Genomic DNA, 19,217 nt, shown 5'->3' on the forward strand with positions numbered 1-19,217 from the left:
TTTCCATGAGAATCCCTTTCCAGAAACTGCCTTGCCCTGTAATTATAAATAGATGGATACCCTGGCTGGGATTTTCCTGCCCAATGATTTAAAGTTCCTCCAGTAAACTCTAGATCCATGGATTTAGGATTTAAGGTTTTGAAAATTTACACATTAACTTCCTCTTATTCTTGGGGTCACTCTGGCGCACCCGAACCCCACCTTTGCCGGCTGCTAGCTACACACCCTTGCTAGCCAAACAGGGAGCACAGCAGAGGTTCTGGGCGTGGGAGGGTCTCTGGGACACTTTCTTCTGGCACAGCAAGAAGGAAAAGAGCTTCGGACAAGATTTTATGAAAGAAAATATGTCATCGCTCAAAAGATTTATCCAGTATGAGAGTTCTCAGGCACCAAGCTCCCATCAATTTCATGTGAATTTCATTTGGTCTTAAACATACACAGAGATAGGAACAGAATTGTTTCAGGCATGCTAATAACCTCAGCCCCAACGCTTCACCAGAGATCCAGGCCCAGTGGTATATCAATGACCCCAAGTATTGAAGGATTTGTCTGTGGCCAGAAAAGATCGGACTGAGATCAGGGAGTTGAAGCTGCAGGAAGACAGATGTGGGCTCTTTCTACAAGGAAGCTTTGTAACAGCCCTGAGCAGGGAGAGACGGGCAACATCAGGATGCTGTCCGTAGCCGAGGCTGCCTGGCATCTTGCAGGAGTTAAGCTTTGGAATGAAGGAGCGTGATGATTTTCAAGCGCTTTCCAAGCCAAGATCTTTGAATACTGCCTACAGGCTGCTTTCCTGGCCTCCTGGGCTCCAGGTTGGTTAGTTCTTCTTTCGCTCCCCATCTTTCAGTGGGTCTTCAGAGTCACCGTCTCTGTAACCTTCTGCCTCATTCTACAACGGTGCATGATGTGGGAGAAACACACGCTGGTTATAAAATTTAAAAATTTTAAAAATGCCTTTGGAAGTTTCCACTGGCGCCTCCGGGCTCTCTGGTCACCTCTCCGAGGCGTCTGGTAGCCAGTGAGAGAGTGTGGATGATGCAGTATATGTTAACACCAGAGCAGTTACCTCATGTCTGAGTCTTGCTGCAACATGAGGTCAGCCCAAGAAACAACAAGTTCAGAAAAGGGGGCGATTCTCTACCCAGTTTTTCCTGAGCTTTGGAGAATTAACATTTTCTAATGATCGGTATTTCTCAGCTTTCACGTTTTTACGGAATTTTTTTTAAAAAGATTCTTTGCACAGAGTCCTGCCACGATGCTAGCCAGGCAGGGCCGGGGGTGGGAGTGAGCGACAGAAGCTGGGCGAGAGAAGCAGAGACCGGCAGAGCAAGAACGCCCATGAAGCCTGCTTTTCGGCTTCTTCAGGCATCAGTGGTCCAGAATCACTGGCCCCTTTACTTCCTTTGTGGGAGAAGAGAGGGCCAGCAGCACCAGGGACAGCATGTCCGAACACTTTAAGGGACCAGTGGTTTGGGGCTCCATGGCAGATACCTTTGTTGGGGAGATGTTCGAGCACATTCTGACTTGACGTGCAGGAGAGGCATTCATGCCATGTGATTTCCCAGGCCTGCTTTCTGGCAGGTCCATTAACCCCTCAAGTCCCAGCTAGGATTTCCTACCACCGAAGAACCCAAGCCACAGACCCTGAAGTGAGACCAGAACCTGCCCCAAAGGCCTAGTCATTTGATAGGGGTGTCCGTGTAACCATGACGGAGGGACACAGGTGACTAAAGGGCAAAGGAGTGAGCAGGTGGCGAAGCAGTGGAGGCCGGAGGATTGGTGTTTCGGGGGTACACGCAACAGGGCAAGAAAAAGTATGCGTTGCTGCAGCTTTCCTTCTTTCTTTTTTTAAAAATATTTGTAGATATTGAGGAAGAAGCCCCAAAGCAATAAAAATATGAAGTTTCCAGAGAGGAGCTAATTAGTGGAGCAAATTTCCAGGGTGGAGAGGAGATGGAACAAAGTACATATGTGATACAATGTTGAACGAAACAGCTGAATATAAAGTGCTCCGAGAGCGTTGATATAAAAACCATGTTTGCCTGCAGAGGCAAAAATTAAAATCCTGTGCAAAGGTTCAAGAAAAAACGTGCCCCAGCACAGTACTGTCATAGTCTAAAGGCCTTTTGAGGAACCTAGACTTAAAATGATCCACTTTCATGGGAAAAAAAAAAAAAAACTTGATTCATGCTTCTTTTCAACTGGTGTCTAGCTTCGCATGGTAGCCTCTGGGACCCTCTGTGTTGGGTGGTAGTTAGCCAGCTGAGACCCCTGCCCACAGGCCATGTGCCTGGGGGCTGTCTGCTCTCAGGATGGGAACTCCCTGCCTTCAAACACTTTATTGTTTTTCCAGACTTACTTCCAGCGGATGTTTTGTGCTGAGGCAGGGAGGCCAGTGCTTTGGGGACAGAGGCTGGGGCAGCTGAGTTGAGGCAGGGGAAAGGGGTGCTAATTCCTTGTGCTTTGTCATCTGTCCTTTTGTCGAGGAGGGGGTTGGGGTTCAAACACGTCCACTTTGGCAAGAGGTGAAAAGAAAAGAGCTGAGTTCCTCGACACAGTTGGAGGAGGTGCTTAGGGCTAAGGAAAGTCAACGGAAGAACATTGGAGGCCCTCTCGTCCCTCCAGAGTATCTGATCTTTCTGGACTTCCGTAGAAAAAAGGGAAACCTTGTAGGATAAGAAGCTCGGGCATCCAATTCACACTTTCACAAACGGTGCTTGAGTATTGATTTGGGTTGCCTTGGAGGCGAGCGCTACCTTTAAATGTTAAATAGCAAACTTAAATTTTAAAATGTTATTTTCCAGGGAGGAGAAAAAATAGCAATGTCCTGGGTGCCCCAATGCCCTGTCTCAATGGCCTGACATGCTAGGATTTATCTGCCCCCCTTGGAGGTGCCTATGCTCCGTACCTTGGCTTTTCAGCAGTCCCAGATAGAATGGCCATACCATCTACACCCGCCCTTTGTAACTTCACCCACCCTGGAGGAGGTTGGTGAGGGCGGGGCCCAGGGAGGATGCCCATAGTACTTGGGATGATTCTGGAGTCTCCCAGGGACACCAGAGCTCAGGCGTGCATTCACAGCAAATGGGCAGGACGCCCCCTTGTGGACACCACGTGGACAACCATGTCTAATCCCCATTTTAAAGCCAAAGCAACTGAGGTCTGGAGGGCTTTAGAAACTGGTTCAAAGGCATACACAGCCAGTGGAGAGCAGCCTGGTAGCTAAGACCCAGGCCTCTTAAGTCCCAGTCTGCAGCCAGGCCCACAGCCTCATGCTCGGACGTGAGAGGACCCGAGACAGACCTCAAGCTAAGCTCCCTTCTGTCCCCTGGGGCTTTCCTGTGGAGGGCCAGGCCACTTTCCCCACAGCATGTTCTGTGTTCATTTGTACCAAGAGATAAAAGCTTTCCGAAACTTCCCCGTGGCCTCCTGGAATGAGGCAGATTAAAGCCAAACCTATCACCACACTAACCCTGTCCTTCTCTCTTCCCGGCACCGCCCCACACCCTGGAGCTGACCGGCGGCCCGGCCAGTATCTCTGTCGGGCACACCCTGGTTGGCAGGAGCCGTATTTACCGTCGGAGGGCTGAGGGAAGTGAGATTGGGCCATCACAAGGCACAGTGGGGCCGGACCCCAGAGGAAGTGACAGCTGTCCGGATTGGCAGTTCATTCTTGGGGGGGGGGTAGTTTGGGGTTTCTGGGAACCCAGAAGGTCCTGGGCTTGGAGCATCCAGAGGCAGAAGGAAGAAGAGTCTTTTTTCATTTTACAAAAAGTTGTGCTCCATGAGTGTTTCTGAGTCTGACCTGTGAAAAATACTAAGACCCTGTGTTTTTCAATTGTGGTGGCACCAGAGAAAGAAATATATTGCGTGACAGGGAGACTACAGAAAAGGTATCTATCTTGATTCCCATTTTTAATTTAAACTTAATGGAAAACACATTTTGCATTCTGTGGCATTCCCCCCGGCAGCCTCAGAGGGCCGGGCAAAGGTGATGGGTCCTGGCAATTAAGCTGGTGAGGTATTATCCCTTCCAGGCCAGGGTCTGACCAGTAAAAGAGCACAGGATCTGGGCACAACAAAAGGCCAGATTTCCCCTGGACTCTGTAGTCAGCCGGGTCTATGGTTGGAACATAGAGCCTTATTTCCCTGCTCCCTCCTCCCACCCCCCCCACCCCACCCCCGACCCCCACCGCTGCTCACTGCAGCCCAGAGAAAGGGAGACCCACAGTAATAGGCTGCGGGGCAGGAGACAAAGGCTTTGGCATGGGCCAGACCCTTGTCTCCCCTGCTCCAGGTGTCCCAGATGAAGAGCAGGTTAGGCTGGGGGACTGGAGAGCTGAAGAAAGCCCCATTGTTGGGGCTCTGCTTCACACCTGCAGAGCTTCACTCTTCATTTCCATCTTCTTTCAGATCCCTAATACAATATCCCGTGACGGATGGACTCCAAAATGGAAAATTATTTTTTCCTTATGCTTTCAACTTGTTGGGGGGGCACTCCATTCTCAGCAGCGGCCACTTCGTGCTTTTCAGGGCCCCAAATTAGCAGATAAATACATATACAGACACACATATATGTATGTGTATATGTACATACCCGTATCTGTATGTATATGTGTATATATATATACACATATGTATATATACACTAGTGTGTGTGTATATATATATATATCCCTGCATGCATACATTAATAACAGTAAATAAGCAAATAAATACACATTTTAATGGAAGTATACAGAGTCAAGCAAGAATCATAAATGCACAACCCAAGAAACTATCACAAAGGGAATCCATTCCCTTGTATGAGCACCCCCAGGTCAAGGTCAAGGAAGAGATCAGAAGCCCCCTTGTACCCTTTCTCCGTCACCTCCCCTTCTTCCTCCCCAAAGGTAACCACTGTCTTGATTCCCAACACCATACGTGAGTTTTGTCTGTTTCTTAGATTTAGCCTGAGGACCGCAGGGTCTGCTAGACCGAGAACAGGTTTTGCAGATAGACAAGAATGGGAATCTTGCTTCCTGGGCTTTCTGGCTGTGTGACCCTGAGCAGATTACTTGACTTCTCTGAATGCTGATGTTCTCATTTGTAAAAGGAGAAGCACATGATACTGGTTTCACAGGGCTCGGGTAAGGATTAAGTGAGAGACTAGATATAAAGCGTCTGGTGCTTCCTGCATTCAGGAGTGTTGGCTTCCCTCTGCCCATCACAGCCTGTTCGCTCGGACAGGATGGTGTCAGGGAAGATTAGGATTCACATTAGCCCCGCACAGAAGGAGCCTGAAAGCGGGAGAAGAAAATCCAGAGCCACCGAGTGGGAGGCCAGACTCCAGGAAGGACCTTCTTGTATCAGAACAAATTCCCGTAAGAAAAGCGTGTGCTGTGCCATCCTCTGTTAGCCTGAAGAACTTGTCAAATAAAACTCGGAGAAGAGAAGGGGATGTTGGTCCCTTGGGAAGGAGGCCAGATGCTCCTAACCAGCCCCTCCTTCCAGGAGTGAAACTTGAACCAAAAACGGTCTTCAGGGCGAAATCCTTTTCCTAGGTTACCATGAAATATGTATTTCATGCAAGCTTTGCAGGGGTCAAACGACCCTTTCTCTTGGCTTTCTGGGAGTTTCCTGTGGAATTCATATGTGCCCAAAGAAGAACTTTCAGCAAGGGGAAAATTTAATAAATGTGGTTTATCTAAGCTTCGTGCTCTCAGCTAAATCTGCACTAATGACTCAGGCAGTTTGCTCCTCTGAGACCATCATTTTTCTTTATTTGCTCCAGCCGTGAGGTTTCAGCCTGAGGGAGAGAATGTCAGGGACAGAGAGGCAGACATTCTTGGTCTTACTGCTGAGACTTTTATTTTTCTATTCCCTTGGAACGTTTGGTTCTATTTCTTAACCTCCTTCCAGTCATGGAGGATTATTTCTTATTGCAGCAGAACCCATTCATAACTCCAGGTCCAGAGGACACGACGAACGCTCAGCAAGCTCTTTTATAAAGGGTTTATTGTATGTCATTGTGGCGTCTGTGGGAGATAGGATGTAAAAATAGTAATGATAACAGCTAGCATTTACTGCATACTCACTAGCAACCAAGATCTTTTTTGAGCACTTGACACGTATTATTTTATTCAATCCTCGCAACAACCGTGTTAAGTGGATGTTATTATTAGCCCATTTTGTATATAAGGAGCCTGGGGCTTAGCGAGATTAGGTAAATTGATGGAGGTCACAAAGCTAGTCAGTGGTAAGAGGCAGGTCTAACTTTCAACTCTCATTTGCATAATAACTATAATGAAATAAGGTTGTCCCGGCTTCACTTGGTCCTTGGTATTTTTGAGACTGGACTAACCAAATGCATCTGGTTTTCGGGATATTACATGCACGTGACTGTCTCGTGTCTATTTTTTTTAAGATTTTATTTATTTGAGAGAGAACAGAGCAGGGGGGAGGGGTGGAGGGAGACAGAGAAGCCGGCTCCCAACTGAGTAGAGAGCCCGATGCGATGTGGGGCTCGATCCCAAGACCCTGGGATCATGACCTGAGCCGAAGGCAGATGCTTAACCATCTGAGCCACCCAGGCGCCCAAGACTGGCTCATTTCTAAAACAGTCTGCATGTGTCCATGCTTTGGCGTATTTGGTCTCAATACCACCTCCACCCCTCCTCTTTTTTGTTTGGAGCCCTTCTCGGGGCTAGCAGTGACAGTCGCCCAAGCCAGAAGTCATCAGTGCCGGGCAGTTGGGGGATTCTTATACAATTCCCTTCCTCGTTGCCTGGCCTGGAAGGGACACATTTTCTCTGAGGCACACAACCAAACGCCCACAGCTGGGTGAGGCAGCAAGCAGCTCCGCTCCGGCGTCCCTGCCATGACTGGAGACTAAAAATAGGAGCGTCTGACAGCCCATCCCCTGTCCTCAGCCCTGGCACCCAAGTCAGCCACCCGTCTGCAGAGAGAAGGGAAAATTTTCAAAGACTTCCCCAGCCTCAAGCACCTCTGGCAGGCTTATCACGTGTGCTGTAAAAGCATATTCCAGCCCTGGTCTTTGAAAGCCCTTCAGAGGTCCCCCCCGCTTCCGGAGAACCTCAAGGAGAACTGCAAAAATGCCTACGTTTTATAAAACAAAATTCCTGAATTCTTTTGAAACTAAGGAACGAGCTTAGTTTTAGGGGCAAGGGGGAATTTTTACATGCAGCAGAAAAAAAACTATCATCCCTGAAAATGCCTAGACTAGGGCGTGGAATAAGTAGTTACGCCTTCAAGTTTAATTTTAAGAGACTGCACAGCAGCCTTCTGGGATGACAGAAAATTCAGTGTAGCATGCCTCACATTCAGTTGTATTCTCTTAGACGTTTGCAGAGGAAGGCCAAGAGTTGCTACTGGAACTCCGGCCACCCCTGCCCCTTCCCAACACTCCCCTCCACCGACAGCGAATAATATCCAAGCACCTCACCCACCAGTAAAAGGACCTGCCCGTGAACCCACAGGGTATCCTAGCAGGCCGGAATTGCGTAGCTTCTCCTCCAGGGTGTGGTAGAACTACAAACTGCAGGCCAAACCTGCCCGAATCTGGCCAACTCTGGCCCACGGACAAAACAAAACAAAAACAAAGAAGAATGTGCAACAGAAACTGTATTTAACCCACAAAGCCTAAAATATTTACTATCTGGTCTTTATAAGAAAAGCTCACCAACTCGGGCTGTAGTTTAACTCCTTCATTTTTCGGCTGAAGAAATCAAGATCTAGACTCACCCATGGTCACAGAGCGAGACTCCCCGTCCTTGCTCCTGCATGACATGGTGTGGATGTCCAAGAACTTCGGAATCGTAAACGTGGCTGCTGGGGGCAGGGCTGTGTGTGTCCCACCCGCAAGTATTCTGCCCTAACTTACTCTGACGGGAACTCCAGGAATCCAGTACATTCCCCCCAAGATGGATTCCAGTAACTCTTTCTTTCTCTCAAGGAGCCATCTGTCCCTCTTCCCTACCCCCCCATCCTTTCTCATCCCATCTTCTACCTTTGATCTCAGAAGAACATCTTGTTATAACCGGCTTCTGCTTTGCCTTGCAGGTTCACTGCTGGCCTATAACACAACCTCCCACACAGACCAATCCTCACGACTGAGTGTCAAAGAAGGTGAGTCTGTTCTCTCATGCATTTTCTTCAATCCCAGGCTTGGCACCATTTCGTGCTGTTACAACTGGTTCGGGCAACCCCAACTCTGTGCACCATTAACCATAAAAATAGAACAGGTGGTTATTTTACGAGGAAAAAAATGGGTTTATTTGGAAATAACAAAGAATAGGAATTCTGGATAAACAAGCTATGGCAAAACCATAGGTAAGCCCAGCAAACAAAGGAGAGGAACATCATTTTATGGAGGAGATGGAGGAAGTTGGGAGGAGTTGTTTGAATGGAAGTCCACTGGAGAAAAGTTTAAGAGCTCAGGGTGCTGGCTTGTCTCATTGGCTGAGATGCAGGGGTAGTGGATTTCTTATAGGACAGATGCAAGGTACATCTTTCCCTGTTGGGGGCCTGTAATTCATGATTCTTTCCTGCTGGAGAGTCCTCTGTTGTGGTAGGTAATTGACACATCTGTTGAAGTCTGTAATTGACAGTTCTTCCTGCAGCTGGCATTTGAGTGGTAGTGACCCTCCTCTGGGTTCCCCTTTCTGGCCTCTCAACTGAATTTATTGAGGTTTCCCTCTGTTAATTTTCAAGCACCAAATCTCTTGTTTTTTCTAGCATACAAGGCAAGAAACCAAAGCTTATCCCACTTGCTCTAGCTGCAAAAACAGAGCAAGGTTTTTAAATATCTTGTAATCATATAAAAGATAGGACTTGAAGTTGTTACACCATGGAATAAAAGGGGTTGCTCTCAGCTCACTGCTCCCTTTCAGAGCTGTAAGTCAGGGCTTTCCTCCACTGAAGATAATGAAATGAAGATTTTTTAAGGATTCTTGCAATGCCACATTTTAAGCGTTTTTTTTTTCCCCCTCACAAATTTTAGCAATGCCAAGTCATTTTTAAAGTGGTGATTTGGGGATTTGGTCTAGTTGGTTTGGTTTGGTTTGGTTGAGAGAGACAGAAAACAACCTCAACAAATGATTTTTTGCTAGTGAGTATTTTACTATAATAGCATTTCTCAGCATCTTATTTATGGAACATTGTGAGGTTTTATTGCTCCAGATACTGTGTTAGATCCCAGGCATTTAAACAAGTGAATAATTCTTGGTACCTGGTTTAAGGGAGAAAAAATGTTAAGTGAAAAAAATCTGCCCAAGGCAAAAGAAAATCCACGGAGGAGGGGAATTTTGAGTGGAGGCTTGAAGAACGAATAGGAGTATGGCAGGCATGCTCTCTTCCTTGGCTCCCTACTTTACTACTTTTTCTTTAATGTCCATCTGCTCTAATAGAGAATGAATGAGGGCAGAAGTTCTCCATACGGGTACCATGTGGTAGAGCACAGCATAATCTTTCAGAGAAACTTCAAGCTCTTCTAAGGGAAGAGCCTTAGAGACCATTTGATTAAGAATCCTCACGGGTTATGGAGGAAGCAGACCCAAAATGCCTGGGTGTCTTGGCCGTGGTCACACCATTGATTACACAGGACTTTGTGTTCACTGTTAGCAATTTCTAATCAGACGATGACCAGAAAATGTGGGGGAAGGAATATACGACATGGTGAATCTGCTTTTAAACTTTTGTGGTTTCGTTTGCTTCCTCTCCCCCGCCCCCCGCCCCACCCAGGACCAGTCCTATTTATGCTACCGTTTTTCCTTTCCAAATCAGATTTTTTGGATTTTGCCATGAAAACTAAAGTTATATTGACCATTCTATGATCCAAGCCACATTTTACTTGCTGACCTGTTTAATGTCATGTTGCAGACGTCTATCATGAAAGAAATATATTGTAGTGACAGACGTTAGACTGGAGGTCAGGGCACCTTTGGCTTCATTTGGGGAAATCACTTCATGCCCTGAATCTTTGTTTCCTGTCAAACAAAAGGACTAAATCAGGAGGAGTCAAGCCCTGACTCTTGAGCTCTTGGCTTCTAAAGAGAGGTCCTAGGGCCACAGGTGAGGGCTCTGCCTTCATTCAGGGTCCCTCTGTTTGGATCTGGTGTACTTACGAGTTAATTTCATTTGCAGATAGGGATCTGGTTCTTGGAAGGAAGCGGGCAAGAGGAAAGGAAGGATGGAGGAAGGGAAGGGGAGGAAAGGAGAAGGAAGGGGGATCCTTCAAAGTTTCTTTAGTTCTACAGGCTAAAGCTGGCTGGTGACCAGTGAGGCTCTGGGACAGAGCCAAGGAGAGAATATCTGATATTGGGCTTAAAATACAGATTTTCATTTAGAAGCAAGTCTGAATTGAACTGCATTGATAAGCAACTCATTACTCCTCCAGGGGTCTTAGCTTTCAGCCTCTCGCCTCTACCTACCACACCCCATTTCCTTCCCTTGGCCCTTTTGTATACAGGTGGCCGTGCATTTGTAATGCCACTGGGCTTATTCAGGCTTATTGCAGGAAGAGCTCGCTCTTGCTGGGCAACCACCGTCTTTGGAAATAAATTAACTGTAGTATCCAGGCAAACACACGCTGCCAGGACCTCATTCAGGTGGTGCTGGGGCATTTATCTCCCAACATCGGCCCTGGCCTCTAGAGACCATTAAGTCTGTGCTTGCAGGTGCATCTTTTGTCCCCAGTAAAGCTTTCCACTTGAGCTGTCTTGCTTCTGTGTTGCCTCCCCACTTGTGAGGTGGTCTGAATCTGTCTGAAAGGCCCATCATCCACAAAACAAAGTGCATTAGCAAGACAAAGCTAATCAGGCTTCTCTCTCCTTCCTTTTCACCCTCCTCCCCATATCCCTCTCTCTCCCTGCCTCTCTCTCTCTCTCTTTCTCTCTCCCGCGTGCATGCTTTTTCTCTAATGGCTATCTTTATTACTTAAAATATTAAATGGAAAAATAAAGAGAAGACACAGTTTAACCCTGGCTCCATCTTGTTTGAATAAGACACACACATAGCCCCAAACAAATCCAGAGCACATCAAGAGCACCAGAGGTGTGTGTGTGTGTGTGTGTGTGTGTGTGTGTGTGTGTGTGTGTGTTGTGCTTCACAAAGGGCAGGTGCTGCAATCAAGCACAAAGGAAAGAAGTTGAGGAGATGATGTCTATTAGTGCTTCTTCAATTCACTTATCAAATTAGAATGCCTTTTTGCTTTAAAATGACATAATCACCCTTCCAGCTTTTCTCTTGAAAATGATTGCACTCTCAAAGGGTTATTTGTGCCCAGGAAGTAAGACTTGATTTTAGAAATTAATTTATAACAGTCTTTAAGCCCCTTTAAATTAAGTATTCTATAGTCACAGATTGGCCCCAGTTAAAATAGTGGTGCTCTCTTGACCTTTACTTATCAAAGGCTAGCGCACTTTAAAAAATAAAGTAGGATGGAAGCAGTTGTGACCCATTTACAATAGCAGCTACAACTCTCGTCTAGATAGGATTTTGTAATACCGTAGACACTTTTACATGCTTTGCCTCTGCTTTTGACCTGGCAGCATCCCTGAGATGCTAAGATCCTCTCCAGTTTGCAGATAGAGTGAGATTCAGCAACATTAAGCAGTTCACTGAAGAGCACCCCCAGCTGACTCAACAGCACAGCAAAGACTCAAACCCAGGATGTAGGGTTCAAAATTTCCTGCTCCAGATGGTCTCCCTGACACGTACAGCTCGTCCCTTCTCACTGGATGTCCATGCAGACAATATCTGGCCTAAGTGTAGTTTCAGCAGAGCCTTGAAATGTTTCCCATTATTTTGCCCTGCTCCCCACAGTTTTCCCCCTACCATCTCCATCTACGCCCTGTGCTGTTCTCGGTTCCCAAAGATGAATTCATACACAGCTCTTGCCTGGCACTACCTTCTGGTCTGCACTGCACAGAGAATCACTTGGAGAGCTTTTTAAAAATGCTGGTGCCCTAGAACAAATGTATGGCTCCACTCCTATGAGGCATCTCGATTAGGCAGATCCATAGAGATCTTAGGTCACAGAATGGTGGTTACTCGGGCTGGGAGGAGGGGAATGGGCAGTTGCCGTTAAATGGGTGCAGAGTTTCACTTTGGAAAAAGATGAAAAAGTTCCGATGGTGGGGGTTAGTTACATAATGAACGTACTTAATGCCACTGAAATGCTCACCAAGAAATAGTCAAAATGGTCAATTCTGTTAGGGATGTTTTATCACAATAAAAAAATGAAACATTTAAATTTTAAAAAATTTTAAGGGGAGCCTGGGTGGCTGAGTTGGTTAAGCATCTGCCTTTGGCTCAGGTCATGATCTCAGGGTCCTGGGATTGAGCCCCGCATTGGGCTCTCTGCTCAGCGGGGAATCTGTTTCTCCCTCTCCCCCTGCTTGTGCTCTCTCTCTCTCGCTCTCACTCTCTCTGTCAAATAAATAAAATCTTTAAAAAAATTTATTTAAATACTGATGCCCAGGCCCCGCACAGGACCAATTGGTTCAGAATAGCTAGGAGTGACACGTGGACATTGGGAATTTTTTTTGAAGCTCTCCAGGTTACTCTCATAACCTGCAGCCAAAATCAAGAAGCCCTGTGCTATAGTGCAATCACAAACTGGAAGGAGAAGGAGACCCAGCTCAGAGCACCCCCAGGTTTTCTTAGCGATACACTGGGCCGTGATCTTGACCTTTCCTGACCCCTAGTGGAGGAAGAGCAGAACCTGTTGGTTCACCAATGAAGGTGCAGGTTGAGTGGAGGGACCATGTGATCATGACTTGTTCTTTTCATCATTGTCATTGATGATGTTGTAATTTTCGCAGAATTTGACAGGTTTACGTTAGCACCTCTCTTCACATCTCAGAAATTCCTCTCGTATACGCCCTCATTATATGTATCTAAATAGTAGACATGGTATGGGTACCTTGATTTTATTTTGGGAGGGGCAGAGGGAGAAGGAGAGAGAGAATCCCAAGCGGACTCCAAGCCCAGCCCTGAGCCCAACGCAGGGCTCGATCCCCCAACCCTGAGATCATGACCTGAGCCAAAATCAAGAGTCAGATGCCCAACGTACTGCACCACCCAGGTGCCCTGGTACCTCGATTTTATAGGACACTGGAGGTCTGGAAGTTAAGTGGCCTTTCCAAGTACATATGAGTCCCGGAGCCAGGACCACTGACTTTCCAAACCTGTTCTCTCTGCCCTCCACACTGAAGTTGGAGTGTGTTTGGGGGTGCAGGTCAGAGCTCCACCTTGTTTCCGGGGTAAACCCTAGGGCCTCCCAGTGCTCTCAGCCTGACAATCAGCAAGCAATAATCAGCCCATCTCTCCTTTGGAGCTGCTTTGCATGCCTAAACCCTCATTTCCTTAGCTCCTCATGCTGGATCTGTTTAAATACCTCAGACTCTCCAAAAGTCAGAGGATATTGAGCTCCTTGTTTATTAACTCCTGGAACTCATAAACCTGCCAAGGGCCTATGTAGCCCTGAGCTGTTTGCTCCAGCCAGGGAAGGCTTTCCGAAGCTGCTGCTGAATGCAAAACCTGAGTGCGGGTGGGGTGTCTGCCTATGCAGTAGCCATCTCTAGCAGTTGCTTTGGCTAATGGAAAAAAAGTCTGTCTGCTTACACTCTAAGTATGGGGGGGGGCAACTACCTTTCCACGTCCTTTGTAGAGAAATGCCTAACTGGCGCTGAAGATCATGCTAACAAGAGCCGGGTGTCTCTCAAGGAGATTTCCAGATGGCAGCCTCCACCCCCCACCCCCTTCGCGCACATAGCAACGGCCCCTTTTCTGCAGTCCTTTATTGTTTGCCAAGCATTTGCACATCCATTATCTCATTTGCGCCCTCACAACATCACCCTGAGACAGCAGGGCTGGTATTATTATTATTATTCCCATTCTGTAGATTACAGGGGTTCATGGGAAGTCCCCCCCCAGGTCCTAGGGTAGAGCAGGCTCACACGTAGGTCTCTGGGTTCTTTCCTCCCACCACACTGTTTCTCACATCGTCCTCTCAACATATTTAATTCAAGCATCTAATGATATTTTAAATGTAAATCAATTAAATTATTCAATTAGTGCCCCGAATTTACCCAAGGCAGGTGTTCATCTCTCATTTCAACATTATAACATATTGATTAGGAGCTCAAGCTCTGGACTCAGACTGTATGACCCTGGACAAGTCACTTACTTTTGCTGCATTAATTTCCCCTGTCTAAAATGAGGACACTTTTAGCACCCCTTCAGGGCTGAGATAGTACTCACCAATCACTTAGCATGGTATCTCACACACCAATAAATGCTCCATATGTTAGCTCCATGAATTATAATAATTAGTATTATTGCAAAAGAATGAGAATAGTTTTGAGGGTTGACCATTGGTTGACACTGTGCCAAACGTTGAGAAGGATACCTTACTACATCATATGGCACGGTAATACCATCAGTGGGACATCCAAGTTGCTTAAAATCTTATTAAGGAGATACACGTGGAACTCTTAAGGAATAAAAGGAAATTGCATATAGTCAATCAGAAAAATACATGCTACATCCAAGAAGTTCTCTGAGAGTAATGGAGAGATGAAAAATCATTCAGTGCTAACGTTGCACGTCCTCCCCGCCAAACCTTTCATGTGACAGAAGAGCTGTGAGGCCAGAGAAGACTGGGTCTGGCCAAGACCACACAGTGAGTGGCAAGGGGCAGAGCCTGAAGTCACTCAGGACCTTAGTCAGGAATGGACCAAAATTCTGTGATTCATGCCTTCCTCCACCCTATTCAATCACGTCTTCATTTATTAAGAACCTACCATGTTCGGGACACTAGGCTGAGCCCCAGAAATCCGGTGTGCAACCAGCACCTGCCGTCAAGGGGCTCATAATCAGAGATCCTACAGACAAGGTCAGTAAGTCATTCAATACTGTATATTGGAGTATGGGGAATATAGCACCAAATCTTGACACTCCCCCTGCCTTTACATCCTCTCTGGGGTGTCCTTTATGATTGAATTTTAGAGGTTGGAGCGAAAGATAGGAGGCCTTTGGAGATATGGAGCATAGTAGTCCTGGGAGTGGATATGGAGACGAGGGGAAGGTGGTCAGCCCCAAAGACACCAGACAGTGTGTCTGGCTCTGTCGCATACCTGTGGGGGCTACAGTGCGGGGGCCGGAAGGGTTCAGGCTGGGATTTGGGGGAGGGGCCCAGGTGAGCTTCTCTGGGGGTATATGAGCATGCCTTGGGGAAGCACCAAGGCCTCAGTGTATGATAGGGGTGTGGGGAGGGGGAAGCCCTGAGTGGCCTCTTGGTGGCTTACGTGAAACTGAAAGACAGAGTCCGGTTGGGTGGTCTCCCTGTGGGACAGGAAGCTCCGAAAAGGAACCCAGAGCCAGGAATTTGCTTCAAAATATTGGGGGCCGAAGAGAGGGAGTAGGTGGGAGTAGAGCTGAAATGAGATTGGCCATGAGTCCATGCTTGTTAAAGCAGGATAAAGGGCCCTCCGGGGTTCCATAGACTTTTCGCTCTGCTTTTCTATACCTCTGAAGTTTTCCATAATTTAAAAGCTGCCTTGAGAAACTTTGTTTCGATGGGAAAAAAAGCAGAGATGAGTTCAGAATATTTATTCCTAAAGCTATGCACGATGTGTGTCGCGTCGTGAATGAGGGTGATGTGTGTTCGAGTTCAGCATTTGGGGGACGGTGGGCTTTGGGCAGCATCCTGAGTGTGGTGTCTCTGCGGGAGGGTGGGTGAGCATGGTGTTGAGCGTGGGCATGCCCTGGACAGGGTAGCACACAGGGGGTTGGTCTGGAACATGTGTACCCATAGGAAAAGGCCTGTAATACTGTGAGGTAATCTCCTGTTATTTTTAGGGAGTAAATAACATCTCTTATGGAGCAGGTTATATGGTTCCAACAGGCTCTGTGTCAACTAACATACACTTAAAATTTGAGGGTATTAAGGCCTCACAGGAGGGCCTGTTAAGAACTTTGTCATTCTATGTTTTTCCTTTATGATGAAATACCCCTAATCCATTTTTAGCAAAGCAGGGGTGATTGCTGAATGTGTGTGTGTGTGTGTGAGCTTGTGCTGTTTCTGTGGTCCAAGGGCAAGATTTATGATTCTAGAATAGACAGTAGCTTGCTCTCTCCATTTTATTTTTTTCAAACTGTTTTTCTTTGAAATTCCAGAGTTAATGTTTTGTCTGCTTTCGATCTGACCCTCTTTGGAGAGCTACATGTTTTTGTGTGTGTGTGTATGTGTGTGTGTGTGTGTGTTCAGCAGAGGGAGATTGAGAGAGAGAGAGAGAGAGCGAGTGAGCTGGGAAACAAAGAATGGTTGTCTCCAAACTGTAGCAGGCAGGAAACCCCAATCCCAAGGGAATTTAGCCAGCCAGCCCTGTCCCGGAGTCAGACTCCAGCTCTCTGAATTCAATTTGACAGCTTGTCTGGGACACTTTCTAAGTAACCATTATCCTTCCTTTCTCTTAAGTAAAAGCACTGTTATTTTTTTTCCGTGGGTGTGCTGCGTGTGCTGTTATCACACATGTGTGGGTTACACACAGCGACTAGGACATGCTTTCTCTAAATTATTGGAAACACTTAGCCTGTTTCCTAAGACAAGTGTAAATTTGTTCCAGAATAACGAGGCCAGCGACTTTCAATATTGTGCCCTTGCCTTGTGGGAGGAAGGTACAGAGGAATTTTGTTGGGACATTTCTTTTTTTCCTTTAGTTGCAGTTAAGGACTGCATTCCCTTATTTGAAGGAGTTTCTCTGTCACAGGAATAATTCAAATTTTATATGTTTTATTCCTTTGAGGGTTTTTTTTTTTTAATGTATTCAAGCAAAGATATCTTCCCATGATCATTCTCCTCGGTGTCTGTGTTTGATTGATTGATTGATTATTTTAGAGAAAGAGACCATCATACATCACACTGCAGGAGAGAGTTCAGAGGTGGATGGGTGTCAACCATGGGACCCCCCGCCGGGTTGCACAGGGCAGACACACACGACTAGGGTGACCTTCTAGAGTTCCAAGCGGGTGCTTCTCACTCTTGTCTCCTCTACTTACTCAAATCAATTGACTTTGCCACCACAGCACGGTGGGATTGTGCGGTAAAAGCCAGCCTTTCTGTGTGTGTGTGTGTGTATGTGTGTGTGTGTGTGTGTGTGTGTGTGTGTGTATTTGAAGGCTGTCCAGGTTCAGCTAGGCAGGATCCACAGGCACAAGTCCCAGAACAGTCTCAGTCCTTCAGGGTGCAGGGACATGACAGGCTTGCCCAGTGGTACACACCCTTCTTCCCTGTCTCACACCCAGCCCAGTCTATGTCCTAGAAAGCCACATTCTGAAATCTCCCCTGACCCCACACCCGCCATGTTGTATTTGAGTATTTAACGGAGAAGAGAGGCGCCTCGACCATTGAGGCCTGGGTGAGACAATATCTCTTCAATATGGTCATCCCTCCATTCCCACAGTGCTTTGCTTGTACCCACTGTTTTCCCAATTTAGCATTCAACAGATTCCGTCATAATAGTCTTTTCTCTTGCAAGACTTGAAGCATCTTGGAGGTGGGGACTGTGTCTTCAACAAGGCCACTGGGTCGATGGATAAAAATTATAGGCAAAGTGCCTTCAATTATTCCCCAAGAGCTTACTGTACAACTAACCGTTTGTGGTGTTTCCCAATATGAGAGCGATATTTTGGCTTCATCTGCTGCAGAGGTAGCATGGAACCTGCCTTTTCTTTCTCCCTTGCCTCTCATTTCCCCTGCGCCTGACCCCAAGGTGAATCCTCTGAAGCTGTGCTCAATCCCATCCGTGAGGAGAGGGAAGAGCTTGCCGGGAGCAGATTCCAGTCATGAGATGATAGCTCCCCTTCACCCTTTTTTGATCAGCTCAAATTCCCCTTGGGGGCCCTTCAGATCTGGGCCCTCTGCTTACATGTTCCCTTGCAAAGACAGGCAGAGGAGCACCAAGCCAAGGAAAGGTAATTTCGCAGGGAAAATGGACCTCCTGCTCACTTCAACCCTGCATTCCTTTCTTAGCGCCTTCCCCCATGACGATAAGAGCCAGCACTTACTGAGGCCTGACACACGCCCAGAACTTTCTATTCGCTTCTCGTTTACACTTCGTTTACACTCTGGTTTACACTCGTTTACACTAAATAAGCAACCTTATTTAGTTGGCACTATTGTTATTTCTCACTTCACATATGAGAAAACTGGGGCACAGAGAGGTTAACCCCACATCACAAAGCTGGTAGGAAGCCCAGCAGGGACCTTGACATCAGCGTCCTGCCCGCCAGGTGGGGACAAGGCTCCACACTTGCTTCTTCTAGTCCTTATGTCACCCCACGGAAAGGCCCATTTCTTCCAGGCAGCTGATGTCACCTAGCTGCTGAGAGGATGAGATGAGACTGATGGATTCCAGCTAAGGTCCAAAAAATCAGGGACCTGACTCGGCATCCTCAGTGTTTGCATTCCCAGAAGCATGTGAGGTGGTTTCACAGATGCACTCTTCATTATCATGCTTTACCATCTATATAACATTACACATTCTTTCATGTTCGATATGACACTTAAACGAATAAAGGGGAAAAGAGAAGAGATTTAGAAAAGGGAATGATATATTGAGTAACACTCTGTCAATCAATGAGGATTGCAGTAAGTTTAATTTTTTTTAATGTATCTTCTTAAATTTAAATTCAGTTAATTAGCATATAGTGTATTATTAGTTTCAGAGGTAGAGTTCAGTGATTCATCAGTTGCATATCACACCCAGTACTCATGACATCACGTGCCCTCCTTAATGCCCATCCCCCAGTTACCTCACCCCCCATCCCCCTCCCCTCCAGCAACCCTCAGTTTGTTTCCTATGATTAAGAGTCTCTTATGGTTTGTCTCCCTCTCTCATTTGGTCTTCTTTTATCTTTCCCTCCCTTCCCCTATGCTCCTCTGTTTTGTAAACTTAATTTTTACAATGAGGGTGGATAGACACAAGGCTAGTAAATCTAGTTGTGAAATGTCCCTTACATTGCGACAGGTAAGCAATCCCTTACCTCTGTAAGCTACATTGACCCACGGTGCTCAAGGAGGAGAAAGAAAGATGCAGAATTGCCTGGGAGCATTTTAAAACACATGCCAGGATGCTCCAGCCACCCCAGCCCACCTACCGTCCTTGATTCCTATATGCCTGTGCTGAGCAAAGGAGCCCGAGAGGAAGTCA

General features: G+C 46.7%; 1 protein-coding gene across 4 annotated transcripts in view; it reads left to right on the forward strand.

The window, feature by feature from the left end:
* The window catches only part of FLI1 (Fli-1 proto-oncogene, ETS transcription factor), a 124,014-nt gene that overhangs the window by 84,974 nt on the left and 19,823 nt on the right, over nucleotides 1-19,217 (forward strand). For all 4 annotated transcript variants that reach the window (XM_032426440.1, XM_032426437.1, XM_032426438.1 and 1 more), the window contains one exon: nucleotides 8,062-8,127. In XM_032426440.1, coding sequence (XP_032282331.1) covers nucleotides 8,062-8,127 — 66 coding nt within the window. The remainder of the gene's footprint in view (nucleotides 1-8,061; nucleotides 8,128-19,217) is intronic.

Source organism: Phoca vitulina, unplaced genomic scaffold (genome assembly GCF_004348235.1).
Source record: "Phoca vitulina isolate PV1807 unplaced genomic scaffold, GSC_HSeal_1.0 scaffold34, whole genome shotgun sequence".
NCBI classification, from domain to species: Eukaryota; Metazoa; Chordata; class Mammalia; order Carnivora; family Phocidae; genus Phoca; species Phoca vitulina.